Source organism: Myotis myotis, unplaced genomic scaffold (genome assembly GCF_014108235.1).
Source record: "Myotis myotis isolate mMyoMyo1 unplaced genomic scaffold, mMyoMyo1.p scaffold_m19_p_20, whole genome shotgun sequence".
Taxonomy (NCBI): domain Eukaryota; kingdom Metazoa; phylum Chordata; class Mammalia; order Chiroptera; family Vespertilionidae; genus Myotis; species Myotis myotis.
In genome coordinates, this window is record NW_023416325.1 from 25,069,073 (window position 1) to 25,095,041 (window position 25,969).

At 53.8% G+C, this 25,969-nt stretch overlaps 1 protein-coding gene across 2 annotated transcripts in view; it reads right to left on the minus strand.

The window, feature by feature from the left end:
- Window positions 1-25,969, minus strand: part of GRIK4 (glutamate ionotropic receptor kainate type subunit 4) — a 241,974-nt gene that overhangs the window by 23,631 nt on the left and 192,374 nt on the right. For both annotated transcript variants that reach the window (XM_036354352.1, XM_036354351.1), the window contains 6 exons: window positions 24,423-24,530; window positions 21,411-21,614; window positions 13,179-13,292; window positions 6,049-6,158; window positions 3,791-3,964; window positions 62-227 (listed from right to left, as the gene is read on the minus strand). In XM_036354352.1, coding sequence (XP_036210245.1) covers window positions 62-227; window positions 3,791-3,964; window positions 6,049-6,158; window positions 13,179-13,292; window positions 21,411-21,614; window positions 24,423-24,530 — 876 coding nt within the window. The remainder of the gene's footprint in view (window positions 1-61; window positions 228-3,790; window positions 3,965-6,048; window positions 6,159-13,178; window positions 13,293-21,410; window positions 21,615-24,422; window positions 24,531-25,969) is intronic.

Consider the following 25,969-nt stretch of genomic DNA (forward strand, 5'->3'; position numbering starts at 1 on the left):
ACGGACGTCTCCCCCATGTGCTGCCCAACCCCCATGGTGGTGCACGACCAAGTGGCTTTACTTGGAAGAAGGTCATGCTGGAGCCGCCGTGGATGGTGCCATACTCGATGGTGGTCTGGTCGGCCAGGTCGTCCACCGACTCAATGGGCACGTCCATGCGCTGCACCGTCAGGAAGGCGGCCAGGTTGGCCGTGTAGGACGAGATGATGATCAGCGTGAATGCCCACCTGCACAGGAAGAGACCAGACGCCATCGTCACCGGGCATGCCCAGGAGCCCTGGCCCACCTGGCCCTGCTGCAGCGGGGGAGAGACCAGGGGTCCTTCGTGGGAGGGAGCAGGTGGGTGAGGCTGCCTGGAAGGAGACAGGGTCTTCCTTGTTTCCTACTGGAAAGGATGGGGTTGTTGCTTGATGGAGGGTGTGCATGCAGGCAGTGTGGGAGACGGAAAGGAATGGGCGTGGGGTGAGTGGGGGCGAAGGCTCTGAGGGTCTGCCCAGAGCTGGACTGTCTCCTCAGGATGCAGCCAACCTTCAGGGGAGCAATGCCGTGTGCGAGGACCGCCCCACGCACTCGCATGGCTCCAGGGGTGGCCGCTCACCCTGGCTTTACAGCCGAGGACCTGAGGCTCAGAGGGCAAAGAGCCCCCCAGTATCACACGGTAAATCCGTGTTTAGAAGCCAGTTCTGCGGATTGTCGCAGCAGAAACTCCTCGAGACTGTGGACCAGCGCCTTTGGATGCCCAGGGGCTGCAGTTGGGACACACGTGCTCATGTGAAGCCGAAGGAGAAGCCGCTTTACTGGGCGGATGGAGCCCATTTAAAATCACAGGAAGTGTGCCACGCAGGCAGCAGGCACACGAAAGCCCTTAAAACCACGTGCTCACTGCAGGAGTTGGACGAGCAGTATGGATCTCACCCTCCTCATCTGCTTACTGGGCTCTAGGGTATATCTCAGAGAACTTGTGGCTGGATAACCACACGTTCTGACTCAGGGAAGGCTGAGTCCATGAGGCCTCACATTCTGTGAAGACGGTGCCAGCGAAGGCGTGGGGCTTCCCCGAATGCAGTGGCGGCGGCTCCCAGGTGGATCTGCCACAAAATGCCAGGGCTCCGCGGGCCGACCCCCAGGAGGAGACGGGGCCACCTGATGGGGCATCCATATGCCCATCCCCAGATGCGTGTGCCAGACCCCAGGGACCTTGGGGGCGAAGCTCTTTGAAACGTGAAGGTGACGGGCTCAGTCATGGCGCTGTCCTGTCCACTGTGAGGCCTGGGCGGGGGGTAGGGGCATGCGTGTCCCTGGAAATGCTCGCATGTCTAGCAGGCGGTGCTAGTGCCTGCTCGGCCTTGAGATCTGGAAATCAGATGCGGAGTTGGGGCTGGAGAGCCTGTCCACACCAGCTGAGGGTGGGGTGTGAAGAAGTGAGGTGCGGGACAGACACCGCTGGCTGCCTTCCCTGGGTGTGACCGTAAGGCAGGTGTGCCCATAGCCCAGACCTGCTCTCGGCTCCTGCCGCAGCTCTAACACTCGCTGGAAGTCGTTTCTCATGCCCACACCCCGGGGGAAGCTGGGGTGGTGCTGAGGTGCGTGGCCCCAGGTGAGGGTGACAGGTGACCGTGCTCAGCGGTCTTGGCTAGGACTCTGGGGTAAGGAGCCCTGGGCGTGGACGCCACCTTGGCGTTGGCTGGGGAGGTTCCTCCGCCCTCACACTCAGCTCCAGTCCTGGGCATGTGGCTGTTTATGCCCCCGTCGCAATGGAAGGGGTCAGAGGTCAGTGCAGGCCTCGTCTCTGCTGAGAAAGCACATCCCCTACCCCCTGCCCCCGCCCCTCCGCAGCACGTGGCCCCCGCTCCTGTCTGAAAAGGGGCCATCAGTGGTGAAGCTGGCATTCTCGTCAGTGCCATGGCACTGTCTGCCACCTGCTCTGGGCGAGGAAGCTAAGGCTGGCCTGCTTTCTGCTCCCAGTCCCCTGGCGAGCTCCCAAACCCAGCCTGAGTTAATGACCGAGAACTCCAAGAGGCAAAGGGGACATCACCCCCACTCGGGTTGGGGCTGGGGAGCCGCCTCTGGCACACTCTCAGAAGTGGAGTCCCTGAGCCACTGGAGCCAGGCACTTACACACAGAGGGCAGAGCGGCTGGCGGGCCTAAGTGCAGCGACGGCCACAGCACCCTCTGCAAGGGAGGCCCCAGGAGGCAGGGGCAGACTCTGCAGCTGACTTCTCTTGTCTCCATGGCATCTGCCCAGGTCTCCTGGATGTTTAGGATGCTCTGTGACTGTCTCTTCCCTGTTCTGGGCAACGTGAAACCCAGTTCCCTATGTGGGTCCACTGGATTTCTTGGCTACTGCCTGAGAGGGCACGAGCACCTCGTCCAAACGCTTTAATCCCAGGGTATTTGTCAGGAAAACAACCCCAGCCGGAAGGGGTTGCTGCCCAGCCGTTTCCCCGTCCTGTCAGCCCCCTGGCTGCTGTGCAGACGACCCTGCCCGGCACAGGGTCCAGTACAGAAACGCCCCTTCCCTCTCCTGGGCCTGACACACTGGACTGTCTGACGAGTGGTGGCAGCCACCCGAGGTGGGCTTCCGAGCGCGGGCGGGAGCTGGTGCTCTGCATGCTTGTCCTTCTCGGTGCACATTCCCTGTCAGCTCCTCCCGTCACGTCTGAAGCAAATCTAGTCCACACGTCACAGCACCTTCACATTTCAAAGAGCTTCGTCCCCACTGAAGCCACGGCCCCGGGAGAGCCGGAGAGAAGGAGGAGAAGGGAGCTTCAGGGGGAGGCTGGCTCCTGCTTGGGAGACCAGAGGCTGGCTGTGTGCTCCCCGAGGGCCTACCTCAGAGTGACTACGGATTTGCATCCCCCACACTGAGGTGGACAGGCCTGGGAAGCCCCCACACCCGGTGCAGAGGGCAGGAAGCTGGTAGAGTGTTGGAGACCGGGTGTAAGCTGACACGGTTCTTGCACCTGAAGGGGCTAGCAAGGCTGGGACCCTTACCCACACAGTTTTCCCAGACTTGTTTGGATGGCGGTTATCAGTAGAATGAGAGCAACCTTTGTAGAATGAGAACAGCCTTTCATGGCTTACCAAGAAGTCTGTAACTATTTACTGAGATTTGCTGTACAGAGAATTTGTCCTTCTGCTCTGTCTCTCCCTTAGAGATTAAGAGGAACAAAGAATACATTCCTCTTGACAGACCTCCTATTCAGTGTTTTGTGTATAAAAGGCATTGCGTGGTTAATAAACTTGCTGCAGTTCCTCAATGAGCTGTAGTCCTCCCGATCCCACTCTCCTGTCTTTCTTTTCTCAATTCCCACCTCCCTACCTCAGCCCGGCTCAACCTGTCAGGCTGGCCCTGACAGTGGAGGGTGTGAGAGGCTCCTCCCGCAGCACCCCCTGCCATAGGCTCCTGTTTGCACACATCTGCACAGGCCTTGCTGGCCAGGCCACTCAGCCTCAGGCCGTCTTTAAGGCTGAACCACATCCTCGCCTTGCCGTGGGCCTTTCAGGCTGTTTTCTCAATCCGTCTCTCTCCTGCCTTGGCTCCCTCTGTGTGCAGACCACCGGGTGAGGACAGGCAGGGGTAGGACATCCCAAAGCGCCCCACCCACTCCCCAGAGCTGCTGAGCCGGCAGGACCAGGACTCCGGCAGCTCCCCACTGTTCTGCTTTGCCAGGCAGAGGCGGCGGCTCTCCAACGGGGCATCGAGGTTCTGCCCTCGGTGAGCGTGTGCACCCAGAGCCGGGCTTATCCGGGCTGGCACCCCCACGCGGCCCTCCTCTGCCATCTTACCAGACACCGCTGACACAGCGTGTGGACAAGGCTCGTGGCGCGATGGTGGAGCCCTGCTGCATGAAGCCCCCGACGGGAAACCAGAGGCTGTTGCCCAGGGAGTACTGGTTCACCAGCAGGCCGCACCGGCCCCGCGCACAGGCGTGCGGGCTGTACCACTCGTAAGGGGTCAACCTGTGGGGCAAAAGGAACGTTTACGGAGCCACGGAGGGGCCGGGGGTGACCAGAGAGCCGGGCTTTTCTTTCTGGCCTCAGGTCTGCACTGTCACTGGGCTCCTGGCCTTGGGAAAGCCCCTTCCTTTTCTGGACTTGGATTTTCCCAACCAGAACCGAGGGGCCTGGATCATGCTGGCAGTTTCTAGCTGTTTTTCTTTCATCGTAGAAACATGTTTACTTTTCAACATAAATCCTGACGCAGGAGAACTCTAATACACGAAACAGGTGAGCAGGGAGCCTGCGGCTGGCTGAGAGGTTCAGGCTCTGGCAGGCCTGGCGAGGCAGGCGTGTGTGTGCGTGTGTGTGTGTGCGTGTGTGTGTGTGTGTGTGAGAGAGAGAGAGAGAGACTGGTAACCAAGCTGGAGGACCATTTCCAGCACCTTCCAGGTCACCTGAAGGCTGTGGTTGCTGATACAGGAGGGGCTCAACCAAAGGGGCAGGAGAGAATTAGGGAGCAGCGAAGCCAGGTTCCAGGCAGCAGCAGACCGTGTGGCCCGCAGAGGGGCCTGGCAGCGTGCCAGTGCCCAGGGATGCCCCGCTGTCACTGACAACAGGGACCCGGCACTGGCCAGGGCTGCAGGCCCAAGGGGCAGCTGGCGCCAAGCAGTGCCAGTGCTCACACGGCCTTTGAAGACCACCAGGTGCTCAGAGGTCTTTCTTGGTGGGGCCCAATGACTTCTTGGACGTGGCTGTGATTTCCACTGGAGGCAGCAGAGATGGGTGACACAGTACCTCTGGGCGGCGGGGACCTGCCCCCAGCCTAGGCTCCCCATGGCTTGGGGCCCCGTCTTCTAATGGGAGAAAGCACAGCTCCCTTGGGGCCACTGAAGAGCTGCCTCTGAGGGACCCCCCGCCCCAGCACACACACAGAGGTGGGACCTACACAGAGGCCCAGCCCTGCGGCCCAGCCGGAGCAGCTGCTGAGGGGGACAGAGCCCCTCAGCCCCACAGGTGCCCTCTGAGCAGTCATCCTCCCTCACAAGCGCCCTTGCTGTCCTCACTGCGGGCACCGAGCTCGGGGCAGGTGCCCTCTGAGGGAGGACAGGGAGCTCCTCGCCCGGGTCCTGCTTCTGGGTAGTGAAGGGCCAGGCGGGTCCATGCCCGAGCCTCAGAGAGCACACCCTCCTGCGCCCCCCCGTGCCCCCCCCTCCCGGGAGGCCTCAGCCTGCAGGCTCCTGCGCTCTCCTTAGGCCCAGGGCAGCCTCGGGTTTCCAGGGAGCGGGGAGGGCGGGCTCTTCCCAACCCCTGCTCTGGGCCATCTCTATATAGAATTGACTTCAGAAGGGAGGAAGAGGGAGAGGGAGAGATAGAAACATTAATGATGAGAGAGAATCATGGATCAGCTGCCTCCTGCACACCCACACTGGGGACCGAGCCCACCACTGGGGCATGTGATCTGACCGGGAATTGAACCGTGACCTCCTGGCTCATAGGTCGATGCTCAACCACTGAGCCACGCCAGCCGGGCTGGACCATATGTCTTAACGTTACTGGCAAATGCCTCTCTCCATCCTGCCTCTCTGCCATCTGCCTCCTTCATGTTCCGGTTCAACAAGGCAGCTGTGTTTTCACAGGTAGCTCTGGGCTGGGAGAGGCCAGGCCTCTGCAGAAAAGGCCTCCAGCCCCGTTCCTGCTGCTCACCACTCAGCACTTTGTGGCAGGTCCTGGCGAAGAATGATGCCAGCAAGTGGAGTGCACAGTGCTAATCAGAGGGCTCTCCTTGCCCCTCCCCTCCTCCCCGTCTCCCCTTCTCCCCTCCTGAGCAGGGGGCTGAAGACAGGGGAGCGGGCGGGGCAAGAGGCAAGGGTGCAGACGCAAGTTTGGGCAAGCTCACCTGTTGGCATTGTACACATGCGGGAATGTTGTGCCAAGGGTGGGTGGATAGTGCCAGGTCAACACCTGGGCAGAGTGGTTCAGGTTCTGACTCCCGCCCATCCCTCTAGTTTGGCCCCAAGGCCTTCTCCTCCTCCCCGCCCCTCCCAGGTAGTTCCCAGAGGTGGACACGAGGTGGCAGTGTGAGGAAAGGGACGGGAAGACTGTACCGAGCCACCAGGAAGAGGATGCAGCTGACGGCCAGGTAGGCGAGAAGCATGAAGAGCCAGACACCTGGAGAAAACGGGTCCAGGAAGGAGAAGTAGCCGGGCTTGCGTCCCTGGGGACGGAAATAAAAACAAGACTCACTGCACACATTCGATAAGAACGGCTTTGGGGCCAGGCAGTGGGGGACAGGGTCTGGTGCGCGCTGGGCTGGTCCTGCATTGCCTTGGGTTCTGGCTGACCAGGCCCTGCACTCCGCCCATTGCTCCCCAGGCCTCACGGCTGGGTGGAGGCAGCGCTGAGCGGTCGCTGTCCGTGGTGCTGAGCGGGACACAAGTCTTCCTCTGCAGGTCACACACAGCGAGACCTCATATAAACCGTAAGCCAGTGCTGTGGGGCACAGGTTATTATTTCCATTTTTTAAAGTGAAGAAGCCAAAGCCCAGGGCAGTTGGGAGATGTATCCAGGTTACACAGCGAAGAAGTGGGAGCTGGGACTCAGACACACATTTTCTTTTTTTAAATTTAAATTCTTTATTGTTTTAAGTATTACACATGTCTCCTCCCCCCATTGACCTCTCCCCAGCTGTCCCCACCCCCAAGCACATACCCTCACCTCCCTACTGTTTGTGTCCATCGCTTATGCTTATATGCATGCATACAAGTCCTTTGGTTGATCTCTCCCCTTTGCCCCCACCCTCCCCTGCCTTCCCTCTGAGGTTTGATGGAATGTTCAATGCTTCTATGTCTCTGGACCTATATTTGTTCATCAATTTATGTTGTTCATTATATTCCAAATGAGTGAGATCATGTGATATTTATCTTTCTTTGATGGCTTATTTTGTTTAGCATAATGCTCTCCAGGTCCATCTATGCTGTTGCAAATGATAAGAATTCCTTCTTTTTTACAGCAGCGTAGTATTCCATTGTGTAGATGTACCACTGTTTTTTAATCCACTCATGTGTTGATGGGCACTTGGGCTGTTTCCAGCTCTTAGCTATTGTAAATTGTGCTGCTATGAACACAGGTATGTATATATCCTTTCTGATTGGTGTTTCTGATTTCTTGGGATATATCTCCAGAAGTGGGATCACAGGATTGAATGGCAGTTCCATTTTTAGTTTTTTGAGGAAACTCTGTACTGTTCTCCACAGTGGCTGCACCAGTCTGCATTCCCACCAGCAGTGCACGAGGGTTTCTTTTTCTCCACATCCTCATCAACACTTGTCATTTGTTGGCAGACACAGGTTTTCTGACACAAAGCCCAGGCTGGGACTCTAATGCTGTGGAGAAGCAGGACTTGTTCCCAGCCCAGGGATGTGTTTGGCCAGAGTCATGGGAGTCAAAGGAGGTAGCTGGTCACAGGAAGCTGTGGGCAGTGGGCCTGGAGAAGAAGGAGGGAGCCAGGAGCAGGAAGCTGTGGGCAGTAGGTGGGAGGAGAAGGAGGGAGCCAGGAACCTGCCCCCTGTCTGAGCTTTGAGTCTTGGGCCAGTCCACACCCCCTCCAGTCTCTATGGGAGCTGGACTCGATCAGAGGTGACACACTTGTGCTTACACCACACGCAGCCCACAGACAGCCTGTTTGTTTACCCTGCAGTGTTTACTCATTTTGATTAGTTGCCAGCATTAGTTATGGAGATTTCATTTAAAAATCCAGATTTCTCACTGTTTTGCTTTTGATGGGTGGTCTGGTGACACCAGGCCTATCTTCTCAGCTGCTGGAGCTGAGTGGTGGCTACCACACCAGGCGACCTCTCCCCTCAGCTCCCACAGCTCCTGTGGCCTTGTGCCAGGCCAGCCACTTCCACTCACTGTGAGACCACTGGCCAGGTGCTCCTACAGAACCACTCCCAATTGAAAAGGACATGATTTTATGATTCCAGAAATCTAGGAAGTCCATGGATAGGATAGAAACTCAGTGCTAAGCTCAGGGGTTATGAAAATAGACTCATAGATACAGAAAATAGATTGACGGTTGCCTTTGCAGAGGGGGTTGTGGGCTGGGTGAAAGGTGAAGGGATGGAGCAGTATTGATTGGCAGTTACAAAATAGTTACAGGATGGGAAGCACAGCACAGGGAATGTAGCCAATGATGCGGTAATGACCTGAGTGGTGCCAGGAGGGGACTGGAACTACCAGGGGAGGGACCACTCTGTGAAACAAATGACTACTGAATCACTATGCTGTTCATCTGAAACTAATACAAAATATTATTGAATTCAAACTGCAACTGCAACACACACACACAAAACTGGTGAGCAAACATCTGGCTATAAAAGATATGTCACTTTTTGTGCTGTGGTTGGCGTGTCTTCCTCATCATGCCACGAGCAGCAGCAGGCTGTGCAGGACCCGTCCTCAAGCCCATGGGGATGGGCTGGCACGCCCACACCTCATGTGGCCACTGCCTCTGAACAAACATCACGTGAGTCCCATGCGCCCTGTCAGTCAAGATCATCTTACTTTGTGTCTCTCAATTGAGAGACATCTATGAAAAAATCTTATTGTTGCTTCCTGAATCAAACCCCATTACCTGCTCAATATCAGAATCTATACTTGATTATATCACAAGTGACACTGTGATATAATTTACAGCTCCACTAAACACATACTAGTCACTTGGCAAGACAACATCTGATTCTACACGTGAATGGCTGATGCCAACCAGAGAGCAAAGAAGGGCAGTCATTTGAGATCTGGGTCGGGGACTCTGCTGTCTTGGCCTGGGCAGAACCCACACAGTTTATATGATGCCCAAGAGAAGTATGTGACTTGCAAGGCTCCAAACGCCTACCATTTTTTCCTGTGGGGATGCTTCAGATGGCTTCCTTCCCAAGATTGCTGAGTTACTGTGCTTGGAGCAAATCAGATGCCATATGCCATAGGCATTTCTTCCAAGATTTTCCTTAACCCAAAAGATATATGATGGTGACACTTTTCTTCTGAATAACTCAGTGTTTCCCTGTGTTTTCTGGATCTCAATGTCAGGTCTCCATATTGAAGGGCGGGAAGACCCAGGGAGGGTACATGCCTTGCTGAAATCATGGCAATGGGCTCCGTTTCTCTGGTGTTCATTTGTTGGCCTGTTGCCATAGGGATGCCCTGCTTACTTTCCTTTAAATGGCAGCTGGACTGCATCTTCTTCTTCTTATCTTGCTCAGTAATGTCCCTAATTACTTTCACACCTTCTCCTCAATGCCGGCAGAATTCCAACGTGCTCCATCTCACCCCTTACAGTACTCTTAAACATCACTTACTTATAACCACCATTATTTATCAGCCAGCCAGATTGCCTAGAACCAAATCCTGGTTTCACCACTTACAAACTGTGTGATATTGGGTAACAATAAATAATGCCTTAATACAACAGATACACTCTGTGGTATCTACAGGCATTTACACTGATTGTACACTTCTCTGTTGACTGCAAGTTGAGCCATTCTTTCTGGGGAATACACCACGCTGAAGGTTGGTAATTGGTTATAAATGTCTATGTCCCAATAGCCTAAAACAAGTCAAGCTCTGCAGATGGCACCAAAATTCGAAATGGTCCCCTTGACTTTTGCACTGTGCTTCAGACTAACCACACCAGAGCCAGCATCCTTGATGGCAGAGAGAGCCAAAGGGCTGGTCACCAACTGAGCAGTCCCACATGGTGAGACTCTTTGAACGTTACCACTGGAGCTGCCCAGGGGCTATGAAGGGGCACCAAACTCCCCTTGCAAGTAGGCAATTCCTCTTATCCTTAAAAGAATCTATTAACTCCCTGATGCTTCATTCTATGTGTACTGGAATGTGACATTACAGGAGGAACACAAGTGTTTTCCAGAGTCTGGAACAAGTGCATGAGAGCCAGTCATGCAGGACAAGTAGTAAACTGAAACACGGACTTGGACTGAACTTGGCTTACACTTACAAACTGTGTGACACTGGGCAAGTCACTTAACTTCTCTGGGCTTTTGTTTCCTTCGTAGCAGGGGTAATAATTACAAAAATGGGGTTGTTTTGAGGACTCGATGACACGTAGTGAGGGCTGTGTATTAGTATGTGTTTGCCTCTTCCTGTCTGATGGCAATCAGAAATCAACGGGGGGAAGGGAGGGTATGTGATAGGAGGGAACGTACTTTTATAGTGACACTCCCTCGATGTACAGGAAACACTATGTTCTGTCCTACAGTGACACCTGCTAACAATCCTGGGGGCACCATCTGGTTATAGTCACTCCCCCAACTCCTGTGGTTCCTGTGGTTATAACATGAGTCATAAGGGTCCCCTAGGGGTCCACAGGGAAGCCATCAGGGCAACACCAGGCTCACTCCTGGAGGAAGGCACTTAATGCCAGTGATTTCATCTCACTGGCACCATCTCAGCCTTTCCGGGTGGACAGAGTGGGTCCGACTGTGGTGGGCCCTCTTGTGTTTGTGTCAAATTGTACCCTCGTCCCCATTCCCTACATACAAACTACTGTTATGAATCTTCTTCTTTCCCTGTACTCCATCTCCTCTCCAGCAGAGCTAATGACAAAGGCTTGGCAAAGTCATTGGAACTAAAGGCAATTTACAGAGACCAGTCGTGGTCAGTGGTCAATAGAACACACTTGGGATGAGGAGATAAGACAACAGTTTCCATTAGTCCTTCAGGAAGAGGCAGAAGAGCATAATTTCTTCTTGTGCCAACCCAGGAACCAAGGGGAGCTCCCCTCAGTGTGTCTGCAATGAGTTGTCTTGATGATATTTTGGTTTAGCATGCAATTCTCATCTCTGACTCTAGCGGGGAAGGGTAATCAATGAATTCCTCTTCATAAAACCCCCAGATGGGGTTGTTGCCTATATATAGCCCAGACGCAGCTTATCTATTTTCATGTTACTTGTTGGAAATCAGGTATGAGTAGACCTAAGTTCTAACCCTGGCATTGCCCTTGTCTTGCTGAGTGATGTTAGGCAAACCACTCTACTTCTCTGGTGCCACTTCTTTTTCCATATCATGGGATACCATGATCAGCATGAAGGGAGGATGTGAGAATTACTAAAGGTGATAAAACACCTTCAGCTTCTTTAGAGAGGAGCACTCAATAAATAATCAACATTAAAATGATTCAGGAAGCCATATTTCCATTATATGGGCCATTATGTTATTTAGTGTTAAGAGATAAAACTCTATTCATTTTCTGTTTTCTTATAATAGAATATTAAGCAGTATTAGAAATGATTCACTGGTTTACTCAGCACTGTTCTCCATTTTCCTGGACAATCTTTCTGAAATGAAAAGACCTTCTTGAAAAAGGGGTAATACATCCAGAAAAATGCTTGGCATTCATTCAATGTTGGCCTTTATTTCTTTCTCACTTTTTAATCCCTGTCTCCATTTGCTTTTGGGTGCTCCCTCGGGGCCCAGGTGCTGGAGGGGGTGGGGTGGGCTCAAGAAATAGTGCGAGCTAGAGAACGCCCAGGAATTCTGCCAGGCGCAGCTCAGACAAGAACACTGTTCTGAGAGCTAGGACACCTGCATGCCAGGCCCAGCCCTGTGTGAGCTCCTCGTTTAAGATGGAATTGTAATCCTGGCCCTTTTTCCTCAAAGACCAATCCTGAGGACCAAATGAGCAAGGGTACACAGGACAATTATTCAAAAGTTCAATTATCCAAAAGGAGGTGCTCAATGAATGGGGACTGTCATTATCGTGAAAAGAGGAACAAGAGGATTAACATTCCGTTTATCCATGAGAGACACATGAACCGCATTGTCAACAGTTGTCTCTGACCAGATCCTCACCTTTCTCTCCATCTTCGCCTGGAAGCCTGGGATTCTGATGTTCTCTTCTTCCAGATGCTTGGCCTTCTTCCCCACGCCCGGCCAGGGTCCTGAGAGGCACAGGCCTAGGACAGAGCTGTGCTCTTCTGAGCCGCCTGGTGGCCGTGGCAAGGAGGCCTTCCACGGGAGAAATGGGCCCCAGTCTCTGATGCCCTAGCAGCTGTGGGCATGTGAGCTCAGGCTGGGCTGTGAATGTAAATACCCCCTTTCTTGGAATTGGAATGCGAGGCCTGAGAAGGTCAGAAGAGGGAGAGTCGCTTCTTCAGCAGACACGTGGGATTAGCTTTGGTGACTTCCCTGCTGGGTAGCCGGGTGGTGCCAGCTAATACAGAGGAATATGCCGTGTGGCCTTGGACCCTGCAGTGGCTGCAGTGCTGGGAAAGCCATCTAATACCAGCGCACGGAGAGCTAGTTTGATGTGAAGATGAGAGGAACTTCTTCTGGGTTAGCAGACAAACTAGGAGAACTACGTGCCAACCATGTGATGACTGACCATGGCGATCTGAGGCTCAGCCAGTCTCCTTCCCTGCCCTGCCCCCTGCCTTCCCCTGCCCTGCCCGCCAGCTGTCTTGCCCATCCTCTGCTGCCCATTGCTGTGCCTCCACAAATTCTTTTTAACACCAGCTGTGCCCACTCTAGCCAACCTAACCAGTAGCCTCCTTCTCTTTTTAAAATATGCAACGCCCTGGCCAGTGTGCTCAGTTGGTTGAGCATCGTCCTGTGGAGCAAAAGGTCACTGGTTTGATTCCTGGTGAGGCCACATGCCCAGGTTGCAGGTTTGATCCCCAGTCGAGGTGTATGTGGGAGGCAATCAACTGATGTTTCTCTCTCTTCCTCTCTCTCTAAAATCAATTAAAAATTAAATCATTTAAAAATGTGTGCAGAAGAGGGGACACATCAGGGATAAGTGACATTAAATCATCTGCCCTTTATGCACTAGTGGAAGGAGCCTGTGTGCCTCCACCAGACACCACACTCCGAGTGTGCAGAGTGTAGCTGAGCCGTGAAGTCAGGAGGGTGCTGGGAACCTCGCTGTGCTGTGGCCTGTCCTCCAGGAGGAAGCACAGGAACCAGCAGGCAGCCATCCCTGACTGAGCAGTCACTCCTGGCCATCCCTACTCAGTGAGGCAGACGCAGTATTTACAGGGACGCCCACAGTGTGACTCTTCCGTTCTTCTTGTTTACCAATCATGCAGCTGCTGGGGGAAAGAATAGCCCAGCACATTTGCACTTAAGTCTTGAAATCTAAATATTTCCACAAGTCATTCTTAATTACTATATAACTTGGTGTTTGCATGCAAATAAGATGAATGACAGAAATGCTTACCATGTGGACGCGGTAAAGAATGCTAATCCCCAGAGTCATGAACGGCTTGGAGAAATCAATCACCTTCTCACGCTCAGCGGTAATGGTGAGGCCAGCCACAGCCAAGTCTGCTTTCTGGAAGGGAGAGAGAGCCCATCAGGGGCGGCCGCATGGGACGGGGCACCAGGACAGAGACAGAGGCCACCACTCCCGGGGGATGGCTTCTCTGCCATGCAAGTGACCCTAAGGAGCATCTCCAAGGTCTGAATGATCACTGACGGTCACTGGAGGTTAGGCCCTCTACATACTAATTAAGAATAAAAGGCAGGAAGGACCACTGTAGACTGCTCAGAGATAGACTCAAATGCCCTAGAATAGGGGCAACAAATGGGGAAACTGGTAGATAGGTTTCCTGGAACCTCAACATTGAGTTGTTGTTTTTTTTATTCAACTTATTAATTTAATTAGTCACTAAAACATCACTGAGTTCCCACATGGTGTAAGGCACTTTTGCAGGGGGTGGGATTACAATAAAATATAAGAATAATGGAACCACAGAAATTAAAAACAATCTAAAGCAACCCATACGTTTCGGGGCAGATGTTGAAGAAATGGGGCCCAAGAAATCAAGCAAGTGGCCAAACATCACTGAGCTTGTCCACGGAGCTGGGACCAAGCCACAGGCCTCCTGGCCCACTCGCCACGGAAGTTGCTCTTGAGGCTAAAATTCAACTTCCACAGCAGAACGGAGAGAAGGCCCTCTGGTCCCTTTCATGCAAAATCAGCAGAATTTGTTCTGAAGATGTTTCCTTCCTTTCGTTTTGCCTCCATGTTGCACCTTAATGCCCACATTGGACGGTCTGTGCTGAGTTGAGGTCCTCTGGGGAAGGAGGGATATAGGCTCCCTCTGCCAGAAGTTCTTGCATCTGATCTAACTCCATCCCACTGCAGAGCAAGCTCACTCCCCAGTGGGCTGCTCCCCTGCAAACAGAATGGGGAGAGCCCAGCGCTGACGTTCAGTTCTCCTCCACGCTCTGCCCCAGCCACTTCCCTCTTCAAGGCTTCCGTCACCTCATCCCTCAGCCCCGGATCAGGGCTAAGAGAGTGTTGGGTCCTTCTCAGCAGTGCTCAGTGGTTCTCAAATGTAGTCCATGACCCCTACATCCAATCATCTGAAAGACTCCATGAAAACGCCAGTGCCCGAGTCTTCACCCAGACCAGGAACGTGTGATGCTGACATGCTAATACTTAGGATCTCAGCATGCATCTAGACTGGCTGCCATTGGTTTACATTTCAGCTTTTTCCTTTTATGTGTGTGTTAATCCTCACCTGAGGATATTTTCCCATTGACTTTTAGAGAGAGTGGAAGGGAGGGGGAGAGGCAGAGAAAGACACATTGATTGGTTGCTTCCCACAGATGCCCAGGGATTGAGCCTGCAACCGAGGTACATGCCCTTGACTGGAATCGAACCCAGGACCCTTCAGTCCACAGCCTGATGCTCTATCCATTGAGCCAAACTGGGTAGGGCTACATTTCAGCCTCTTTAACTCCTAATTCTTGTGGATGAGTTGATGAAAAATATGAAGAAAGAAATATCGGAAAGTAAAGTGTCCAACCACTTATAAGCAGATAAATTCACACACATTCCTCCCCAATCACTGAAAGGAAGTAGGGAGAGAGACATGCTGGCCCTGACTTTCTACACCAGGGTGTGTGATGGATGAGAGGGCACATTCACTGGCAAGGTCAGTTTCTTCTCTACTGCCCGCCCCCCCTCCAGGCCTCCAACCCAACTCTGTTCTACCTGCTAAAGCCGCCAGGAGACTTAGAAGGTTAATAAGCTCAGGGCCTTATACAGGGAGGCCAGGGTGAAAAGAGACTAGCCTGCAGATGTAAGAGATTGTTAACAACAAACAAAAACTGTGAGTAGCTCACTGTGCTCATTCTGTAGTTCCCCAAGACAGTGTTGAATCAACCCTTGGGTCAGGGAGGGAGGTGGGGCAGAGGCCTGTTAGCATCTGCACGTGGAGGTTCTGTGGAGGGTTGTTTGGGGCTTTTAGAACCTCAGCCCTGCACCGAGTTCAGTCAGCCACAGAGCCCAGCGTGCCCCATGCCCCGCTGGTGCGTGGTGAGTGCCAAATCGGCAGCCCAAGACTTGGGAAGAGGAAGAGGCAAAAAGAAAACTGGTTGGAAAGAAGGAATTGAAGAAATGTTAGAAACCAAAACTAATAAGACTGGTCAGAGATAAACATAGCACCCAGTCCTTTGACCCCCCAGCTCCTTCAAATCCTCTTATAGTAAACTATAAGAAATGTTATAAGGGAGGCGTGTATGGCACCAGGAGAAGGTAGAGCAGAGCCTAAGAAACCCACAGGCCTTTCCCCGGGTGAAACTAAGTTGCCTGACAGGATTCACCTGAGAAGGCCTGGGGGGAGCGTCCTGGGGAAGGGACAGCCTGTGCCCAAGCCCCGCGGCAGGGAGGAGCCTGGTGCCTCCAGGGCTGGAAGAGGCCAGAGGGCAGAGGAGCCAGGGCAGAAGTGAGCTGTGCGGAGAGGCTGGAGAGGCAGGTGTAAGATGCAGCGCTGGAAAGAATTAGAAGGCCCTGCAGTGCTTTAGGCAATGGAGGGCCTGCAGGCCACTGTGTGATGCTAACGAAACCAGCACCTGCAGCCCTGCCTGCGTCAGGCTCTGCCCCGAATGAGCACGGCACCGGCATTGCCTTGCGCGGTGCTCATAACAGCTCCAGGCGCTAAGTCACTACTTTGACCCCCATTTTAAAGATCAGGAAAATGAGGCACAAAGAGGTAAGGAACTTGTCCAAGTTTCAGATAAAGCAAGTGGCAGACCTGCGTTCAAACCTGGTCAGTTTGGTTCCGAGGCTGCCTACTGAACCTGCAACAAATCCAATTAGCTCTAGTGAAGGGAATGATTGCAGAGAGGCAAGAAAGACGCATCCTAATTGTCCCTCACCGCCTCCTGCTCACACCACACAGGCCAGCACTCTGCCAGGTTCACCTGCCGGCTGGTGACTCTGTGACACAAGGTCTACATGTGGCTGTGCACACACCCATGCAGGTGTTTGAGGACAGACGGTGGGAAGGCTGAGGACCTGAGCCCAGAGAGGAAGTGCAAGCAGAGCCTAATGTCGGGAGGTGGGTGACAGACACGGGAGGAAGGGGAGGAGAGAGAACCACAGAGACTCACTGGTCACTGATTTCTTTCCATAACCCAGGGGTCAGAAACAGTGGTGACTTGTCCAAGCCACAGAGCTGATGCCAGCGGATCAGGGACCTGCATCCTGGGCGGCCAGCAGGGAGGAAAGGGGTGTGAGGACAGGGTGAGCAGCGGGTGCTCCCGGTTCATCACACCTGTCCTGATGCCTCCCGGACGGAGCTCCGCCCAGCCTTGCCCTCCCACTGGCCTCCCTCACCCAGGGCTCCCCATACTCCTCTCCATCCTGATCTTGGGGCTTCAGATCCAAGCCATGGACACCTCCCACTCACCATCTTTTCCATGGACTGTTTCTCAGGTCATGCGTTACCAGCCACCTGCCACCAACACTGAGACAAGGCGTCAGCCAGGAGCCTTCTCTCCCTTCCTATACTGTTCCTCCCCATTAAGAACTGAGTCCCAGCCCCCCAATGCCTGTGAATCATTCCTGTCACTTGAATCTCAATGTTGCTGCCCTCAGGTCTCCATGTGAATCACTCATGAGTCCCTGCGCTGGTCTGCTGCTTCCTGTCTCGCACTCCATCCAGCCATGAAATTGCATGGCCCCAGCATTCTCAAATCCAAACCCGCACCAGCATCGCCTGGACCTGTTAGAATGCAAATCGCTGGCCCCGCCAGAGTGCCCACCTCAGTGGGTCTGGATGGAGCTGGAACGGAACGCGGGTTCCTGGCGCATCCCAGGGCTGCAGCTGGTCCCAGACCACACCTGGACAGCCACTGCTCTGGGGTCTACTTCTACACCACAGATCTGACCACCTTATTCCTGCCCACGAACACCAGTAGCTCTGGCTGCTTGTAGTGTACAGCCCACACTCCTCACAGCCACCTCACAGCCTGGCCTGGGGCTGCCTTTCCAGCATCACCTCCTGCTACTGACTTCCCTCCACCTGTGACGGGGCCACATGGCCCGGGCATGTTCCTTAAGCCTGTCAGGTATTTCAGACTCCGGGTCTGTCCCCACAGTTCCCTCTGCCTGTAACTCTCTCCCCTTGGTGCCTATCAGTTCCCGCAGGGCCATCAGGGCCCCCTCACTGTTAATTCCCTCAGAGGCTTCAAGGACATGAGATCCACATGGACTTCGATGTCAGGCAGGTTGGCTTTGAATTTCAGATCAATCGCTTGTTAGTTGTATGACCTGAGTTAGCCTTTCTGGTAAGCTGATGTCAACCTCAGCCTCTTTGTGATGAAATGTGAGCAACAATGTTCACCTCACCCCGCTGTTGGGGAGGAAATGGCGCATGATAAATGCTGGGAGGTGCTCAGTCCTCAACACACAAGAGCTGTACGTGTTGTGAGCTTTGCGCCAATGCTGCCTGCTTCCCTGGAGCGGAACCACTTCTATTTTTCTCTATGTTCCCATGAAGTTTGTAAGTGCCTCCATTTTGCATGTACTACAGACTGTGGCCTCATTATTTTATACACTGCGCTTCATTCAGAGCACAGGTGGCCATCAGCTGAATTATAAAAATCGGTCCTTCCAGGAGCCTCAGTGGGCACATGGCTTGGCAAACATAGGCCTCTTTTTTTTTTTTTAATATATTTTATTGATTTTTTACAGAGAGGAAGGGAGAGGGATAGAGAGTTAGAAACATCGATGAGAGAGATCGACCAGCTGCCTCCTGCACGCCCCCCAGTGGGGATGTGCCCGCAACCAAGGTACATGCCCTTGACTGGAATCGAACCTGGGACCCTTGAGTCCGCAGGCCAACGCTCTATCCTCTGAGCCAAACCGGTTCGGCAATAGGCCTCTTTGTAGGAAGAAAGTCTACAGGTGGACACAGCCTCCGCACAGCACGTGCTTGGCGAGCAGGGTGGTCTTGCCCGTCACCCGTGCCCAATAGATAACCTGCCCAGCAGTCCTCGGAGGGCCATGCACAGAGACCGTGAGTGCAGGGGAGTAGCCGCTGTTCCTCCTCAACCTTGAACCCAGTGACGCTGAATCCATGCATAGGCCGAGGACAGAAAACATGTCCAAGGGGCTAGTAGGACCCTGGCTTCAGGGTCAGGATAGGACCTTCACTCCTGGAGGTGAGGGAGGAAGGGCCGAGGCTGGGCTGCTTCAGAGGTGTGTGTATGTGTGTGTGTGTGTGTGTGTGTGTGTGTGTGTGTGTGTGGCGGGGTGGGGGGAGCCAGGCTCTGACTTGCTGAGACCAGGCAGCTGCGAGCCGCCTTGGGGCTCCAGACAGTCCTTCGGACTCAGACAGAGCCTGGTGTTGGCTGAGGTGCAGGTGCTGCCTCACCTCGGGTTCAGCACTCTGTGTCTACACACCTGGCCGCCACCCACAGTGCGATGGAGCAGGAAGGCTGCCAGGAGGTCTGACCTGGGAGAAAAGCAGCATCCCCTTTCCTTCGAGCGAGGAATGTCCAGGGAGTCTCCCAAACAGCCAGGCTCCCCCCCCCCGCCAGCCCGCCCCAGGGAGCGGCTGCCGGCTCCTCCCTAGGCCTCTGTCCCTCCTGTTGACTGGTCAGTCCGGCACCTGCCAGCCTCTCTGGGAGCAAGTCCCCCTGCCTCCCGACCTGCTCCCTGGGCTGCAGTGCAGTGGGCAGTTCCCAGTTCTCTGCACAAGCCTTGCTGTGCACCCGGCTAGGCCCACACGGCCAGATAGATGCCTCAGCACCCCCTCAGCTCTTGACCCCTTCCCACTCCAGCCTGCACAGAACCCACAACACTTTGTCGAGGATAGCTTATTTAATGCCCCAACTAAAATGTAAACCTTAAAGACAAGGATTTTAAAAATGCATCTTATATACCAAGTTTGGTACAGGTAAAGGGTTAAAATCATATTAACCAGGGAGAGCATATGCATGTATGCAGAGCCCATGGACACAGACAATAGTGTGGTGAAGGCCTGGGAGGGATGGGTGTGGAGTGGAGGGGTCAATGGGGGAAAAAACACAAAACAAAAGGGACATCTGTAACACTTTCAACAATACAGATAAATTTTAAAAAATCATATTAATTTGCTAGATAAAGGGAAGGGAGTAAAGAAAGAAGAAGAGAAAGCAGGGGTAGAAGGGAGGGAGATGTGAGGTGAGGGAGGAGACGAGGCAGGAGGGGGAGGGCTGGACCCAGGTGGCCTTCCTTGGAGACATCACAGGCAGCGGAGGCCCAGTGCTGCACGGGAAGCATGCGGGCTCTGAGTTCAAATCCCAGCGCAGCCTCATGCTGACGGTGAGTTCAGACCAGTTGGTCCAGCGCTCTGAGCTCAGGTGGCGCATTTTGAAAGCGGGGATAACACGTAGCTGAGAGGCATGTGTATTGGAGAGAGGGATGGGGAGCACGTGGCACATGAACATCGGCTGGCGGGCTGCAGGGCTGCCTTCCCAGGGGGTCCTTCTGCCCTTGGAAAGCAGAGAGTGCAGGGCTGGTGAGATTGCATTGGGGTGCCCATCACCCACCCTGACCGTAAAAGTCAGTTATGAAAATATAGGCTTGCATGAATAATGACTTGACTAATTTTTTCAGATGTTAATAGTGTGTACCAAGAAAACAAGAGATTTCCCCCTGAAAAGACTTTGTTGTTGTTTTTCAAATTACTTTAAAATTTATTTTAGAGAGAGGAAGGGGAGAGAGAGAGAGAGAGAGAGAGAGAGAGAGAGAGAGAGAGAGAGACATCGATCAGCTGTTTCTCATGTGGCCCTACCGGGGATCAAACATGCAATCTCTGGCTGTAGGTATGATGCTGCATCCAGCTAAGCCGCCCGGCCAGGGGCTGGAAGAACTTTCCATATTCTTGCTCTAACCCAGGGGTCCTCAAACTACGGCCCGCGGGCCACATGCAAATACAAATATTGTATTTGTTCCCGTTCTGTTTTTTTACTTCAAAATAAGATATGTGCAGTGTGCATAGGAATTTGTTCACAGTTTTTTTTTAAACTATAGTCCGGCCCTCCAACGGTCTGAGGGACAGTGAACTGGCTCCCTGTTTAAAAAGTTTGAGGACCCCTGCTCTAACCTAACAGATGACGGATATTCCATGATGCTCACCTGAGTTTTAATCCACACTCACTCTGGAAATCCTGGACGTGTAAGCCTGAACTAGTGCACCTGGGCCTGGGTCTGTAAGAGCTTTAGTGAAGGCAGAAAATGACACAACATGCAGCAACTGTGCCTGTGACTGATCCTCTGACACTGATCCTTCCCTGTGATTTACTTACTTATTTATTTTTAAATATTTAATGCTGGGAGTATTACAGATGCCCCCCTTGTCCCCCATTGTCCCCCTCCACCCGGTTCATGTCCCGCCCCAGGCCCTCGCCACCCTACGGTCTGGGTCCATGGTTAATGCATGTGTGCATATCAGTTCTTTGGTTGATCTCTTCCTGTTCCCCTCCCCCCTTCCCTCTGAGATGTCAGTGTGTTCCATGCTCCCATGCCTCTGGTTCTATTTTATTCATCAGTTTATTTTGTTCATTTATTTTGATTTTTAGATTCAATTATTGATAATTAATGCATTTTTTTGCCATTTTATTGTTCATTTTTTAAAAATCTTTTTTTTTTCTCTCAAAGAATACCCATCAACATTTCATGTAATACTGGTTTGGTGTTGATGAATTCCTTTAGCTTTTTCTTATCTGGGAAGCTCTTTATCTAACCTTCAATTCTAAATGACAGCTTTGCTGGGTAGAGTAATCTTGGTTGTAGGTTCTTGCTATTCATCACTTTGAGTATTTCTTGCCACTCCCTTCTGGCCTGCAAAGTTTCTGTGGAGAAATCAGCCAACAGTCGTATGGGCACTCCCTTGTAGGTAATTAATTGCTTTTCTCTTGCTGCTTTTAAGATTCTCTCTTTGTCTTTTGCCCTTGGACTAGGAAAACATCATGATTTTAAATAGTCACCAGTGATTCTCACCAGGGCCAGCTCAGTAAAGATTTGTGCAATGAACAGAGAAATAAATGAAAAAAATGAACGACTAACGGACTGTATCAGTGGAGGGTTTATAAGCACACAGCACAGCTCTATGTCCTTCCATCTCCCTCCCCAGCCCGCCCCCGTCCAAATCACCTGTTCATTCCTTACCCTCGTGATCAGCTCCCCGACCATTCCTGTCCAGGTGCCATTGGCCTCGGGAACGCCATACACGCCATCCCCAACCAGGCGGATCCTGTAGTTGAACCGGAGGATCTCTGCTAGCTCTTTGAGCATGTCCACACAGAAGCCCTCGTAGCGGTCATTGCCTTCCATCTCCTGGTGATTCCCCTTCAGCATTAAATATGGGTTTTCCTGCAGCAAAACTGGGCAGCTGTCATTCTCATCTCAGCCCTGGTGTCTAAGTACATGAGATGGGACCTGGGGCACAGGAGGTTCGGGAGGCGATGGGGAGATGAAGGGAAGTGGACTAGGTGACAGGCTACTTTGGAGGTGGTGACTAGCTCCCCTCCTCCAAATTCAAGGCACTTATCTTACCAGGAACAAACAAGAGTCCCACTGCAGAGTGTCAAGCTGAAGGCCTTCTGCTTTATGTAAGGTCATTGCCTGACCCCACCCCCCTCCATCCCTTGTCTGTTTGTTTGTTTATTCCGCACGGACCTATCACTGAGCAACAAGAAATACAAGGATGCCAAGAAGACAGCAGGCCAGGTAAGAACCCGTGTTGAGCACCTGCAGCCACGGGGGAGCTGGTCCAGCCAGGAGTGTTGGGAAGAGGGATAGGGCCTCTGGAAAGCTCCGTGGAGGAGGTGGGGCGTGAGCTGGGTCTGGAGGATGACAGAACACTGACCGATGGAAGGGTGTGGATGGCAGGCCTCACAGGCGTGATCAAGGGCCTGAGTGAGGCCATGCAGGGCGTTCAGCATGGGAGAGAGGGGCCAGAGAAGAAATGTAGGAAGATGAATTAAGGTCAGCAGAGCCTGGATGCCAGCACAAGGTGACTGTACACCACACATATAGTAGGGAAGCATTAACAGTTTTAAAGACTTAAGATATAAGTGTAGAATATTGAGTAGCAAGGGACAGAATGCCTGGGTAGATGACTGAGGGTGGCTTCTCACGGCCAGGGATGATTTGGAAGGAAAAGGATTTGGAACATGTTGAATCTGTTTAAAATGTGGAGTAAGGGCAAGGTTGGGGCCGAGGTTGGGAGACTCTTGTAGCAGCAATGGCTGAAGGTCCAGAATCTGTGAGGCCACTGAGAGGAAGAAGCCAGGAAGGACAGAGAGGGGTAAGCAGACCTCATGGAGACAGTGATGTTAGGGGAGTGAGGGGAGCCACAGAACACAGAAGAGCGTCCAGAAGAGCTGAGGGTCAGAAAGCCAAGGGCCCATCAGTCACGAAGGGAAGTCCCAGGCAGATGCCCACACAGGCAGGCAGGCTCCGAGAGGCAGCCCTGTGCAGCAGAGTGGGGAGGTGGGGCGGCACCCACAGGACTGGAGGGAATGCGCCTGCACAGGAGCGAGCAGCTGCGAAGCTGGGAGAGGAAAGCTGCCGGCAGAGCACCCCCAACCCCAGGCGCGTCTCTCTGAGCTTCAGCTCCTCATCTGCACACCCGGTGGGAGGGTGCCCAGGCCCATAAGCCCAGGAGGTGTGGCTCTGTGAGTTGGTGGCAGTGAGAGGGCAGTGCTTGTGCTTCAGGTGGGGCAGCGGGCTCAGGGAGCGGGAGCTGGAGCTGAGATGGGAACTGCTCGCTCTGCCCTTTGCTTCGGTGTTCCCTCTGCCAGGATGTCTCCTCCCAGATGACTTGGCTGCCATGTCCGTCCCGTCAGGTGTCTGCTCAGACCTCCCCTCAGGGAGGCTCTGCCCACCTGGGTGTTTACACTGCCCGCCCCAGGCCTGTCTAGTGCGGAGCACCAAGCACACTGCCCAGCACAGGGGATAATAAACGCCCATCGATGAACAAACAGACATGTCCAGTGACACCTGGCTCCCACCAGGTGCAGGGAAAGCTCAGCAGCCTGGCCTTCAAGTCCCTCCACAGCCGGACCCAGCCTGCGCCTCTGGCCTATAGCTCACCTCCCCCAGGGCTCAGCTCTGGGGAATCTGCCCTTCCAAGCATTTCCAGGCATTGACCATACTCTCTCTGATTCATTTCTCCCTCCCCCTCCTCGGCCTGGAGCGCATCTTCCATGCCCCTGCTCCTCAGAAGGCTTTGCTGTCTCCCGGATGGCCGGACCCTCTGGCCCTGCCCCACTCTGCTTGTAGCACATCAAGTCCAGCCCCAGCCGGGCCAGCAGCTCATGAAGGTGGGGATGGAGCCCCGAGCCCTTCAGCATCTCTGAAAGCCTAAGAGAAGCAGCACCTCTGCAGACCTTGCACATCAGCGGCGCGCACAGATCCATCCCGTCTCTGCTTTGGGCTGGACTCTATCAGTGTGGCCACACTGGGTGCGGCTGACAGGGGTGGCCGGGCAGGGAGGTGTGCTGCTGAGCAGTTAACAGGGAATGGGGTGCGGGGGAGAGGAACCACGTAATTGCTGCTTTGTCCACGCAGGTGGTTGCATTGACACATCTTTGAAAACGTGGTCCTCAGGGGGGAGAAGGCTCCCTTGGCTGGGCTGAGCTTCCCTGGCGCCCTCGTTTCTGACCTATCTGAGGACAGGATGGAGTCTCCCGTCTCCGTGGGCAGGGAGGAGCGCAGTGCCTGGCGAGGGGAGGAGGGCGCAGGGAGGAGGGCGCGGGGATTCTGGAAGAAAACTGAATACAATAGAAAGGCAGCAGCCGGCCCTGCGGGCTGAGCATGTTCTCAGCAGCTGAGCACGAGGACATGGGCCCGGAGCGAGGTGGCTGTTATGAACGAGAAGCAGACAGCCTGGTGGGCTTCTCCCGCCTGTGCCTCTAGGCCCCCTTCCCTCGGCCATCACAGCTCTCCGACTGCCTGGAAGGGTGACCCCATCCATCCCCCTCTCCCAGCTGCTTTGGGACTCATCACACTTGGTTTCCAGGGGGAACAGCAACTGGAGTGAATTGCCCCCCATGCTGTCCAGCTGGCCGGGGGCTGTGACTAGAGCTCCATCCTCCGCTCACTGGGGAGCCTGTGAGTGGCTGGACTTGGGGAGCACCCTGGGGCTGCAGCCAGGAGGTGGGGGCACCTGCTTACCAGAATGGTGGTGACGACCAGGGTGGTGTTGAAGAGACTGTTGGACGTGTTGGAGGCATAGAGGCCGCTGTCCATGCTGAGGCCGTCTGCCACGTGCCACTGGCCAATCTGAGGAGACCAAGGAGAAAGGGCTGGGGAGAAAGGGCGGGAGGGGGGGCTGGCAGCTGGTGCCCAGGCCCTGCGGGTGCAGGAACCAAGAGGGTGGGGCCCTTGCCCCAGGTAAGCCACAGAAGCGGGGAGATGCGGCCTGGCCTGCACAGCCAAGGGGCTAACCTGGGGTAATTTCCATGGGTTGCGGGCCAGAAAAGGGTGAAGAGACCTGAGGGAGGAAGGGAAGAAAGGGGCACAGGCTCAGGAGTGCTGGGAGAATAAACGGAGAAATAAGTCAGGAATGGCAGGTAGCGCAGGGACGTTCTCTCACCAAAGGGAGTGGAACGTGCGGGTTCCAGGTCTGGAGGCGGGAGTGAGCCGCACAGCCTTTGCTCCCTCCGCCTGCAGTCGCTCGCTTCTCTGAGAGAGTCGGGGGGGGGGGGGGCTGGGGAGAGCTGGGACCCCCAGGCCTTTAATGTTTGCTGAGGGGCTTGATGAATGAAGGAACCAGAGGAGGGAAGAGCCGGTTCCAGTCCTGGTTGGTTCCTCTGCCAGATGTGAGAACTGAGACAAGTGACGTAAACCTTTCCGAGTCCCCCTCTCTGCCTATAGATGGAGATGCAGGTTTTCTCTGTCCTCCTCTCGAGCCCGCATCCTGGAGGCGCCACTTTGCTGCATGTGTGTGTCTCTGTGTGTGTCTCTCTGTGTATGTTTGTGTGTTTGTGTGTGTGTTTGTCTGTGTGTGTTTGTGTGTATGTCTGTGTGTGTCTCTGTGTGTCTGTGTGTGTTTGTGTGTGCCTGTGTGTCTCTGTGTGTTTGCATGTGTGTTTGTATGTCTGTGTGTGTTTGTGTGTATGTTTGTGTGTTTGTGTGTGTGTTTGTCTGTGTGTGTTTGTGTGTGTGTTTGTGTGTATGTTTGTGTGTGTGTTTGTGTGTGTTTGTGTGTATGTCTCTGTGTGTGTCTCTGTGTTTGTGTGTCTCTGTGTGTTTTCATGTGTGTTTGTATGTCTGTGTGTGTTTGTGTGTATGTTTGTGTTTGTGTGTGTGTGTGTGTGTGTGTGTTACCAACATATTTCTACTAGCTGGAGCCACTGGCGAATCATTTCTGTTGCAGAGAGTTGCAGGGGGCAGCCAGGAGAGAGAGGTGCGGCTGGCTAGAACCCAAGGCAGTGCCCACACCCGCCTTGCAGGCAGTGCCAGGCCCCAGCAGCAGCTTTCTTGGAAAACCCTTACATTTCCATGGATGCCGTGTGGCTCTGGCCACCAGAGCTGGGCTCAGGGTCCCTCCTGTGAAAGTGTCAGCATCAGTAGAGACCTGTCCCCCCTGGGTCCTCATCTCCACCTGGAGGGGTCCGTGGTGAGTGAGCAGGACCATCTCCCTGACGTCACCGTCGAGACTGGAGAGGGCCGAGCTCGGACCTCCCTGGACCATCAGCTGGGGACTCCTGCCCACCTCT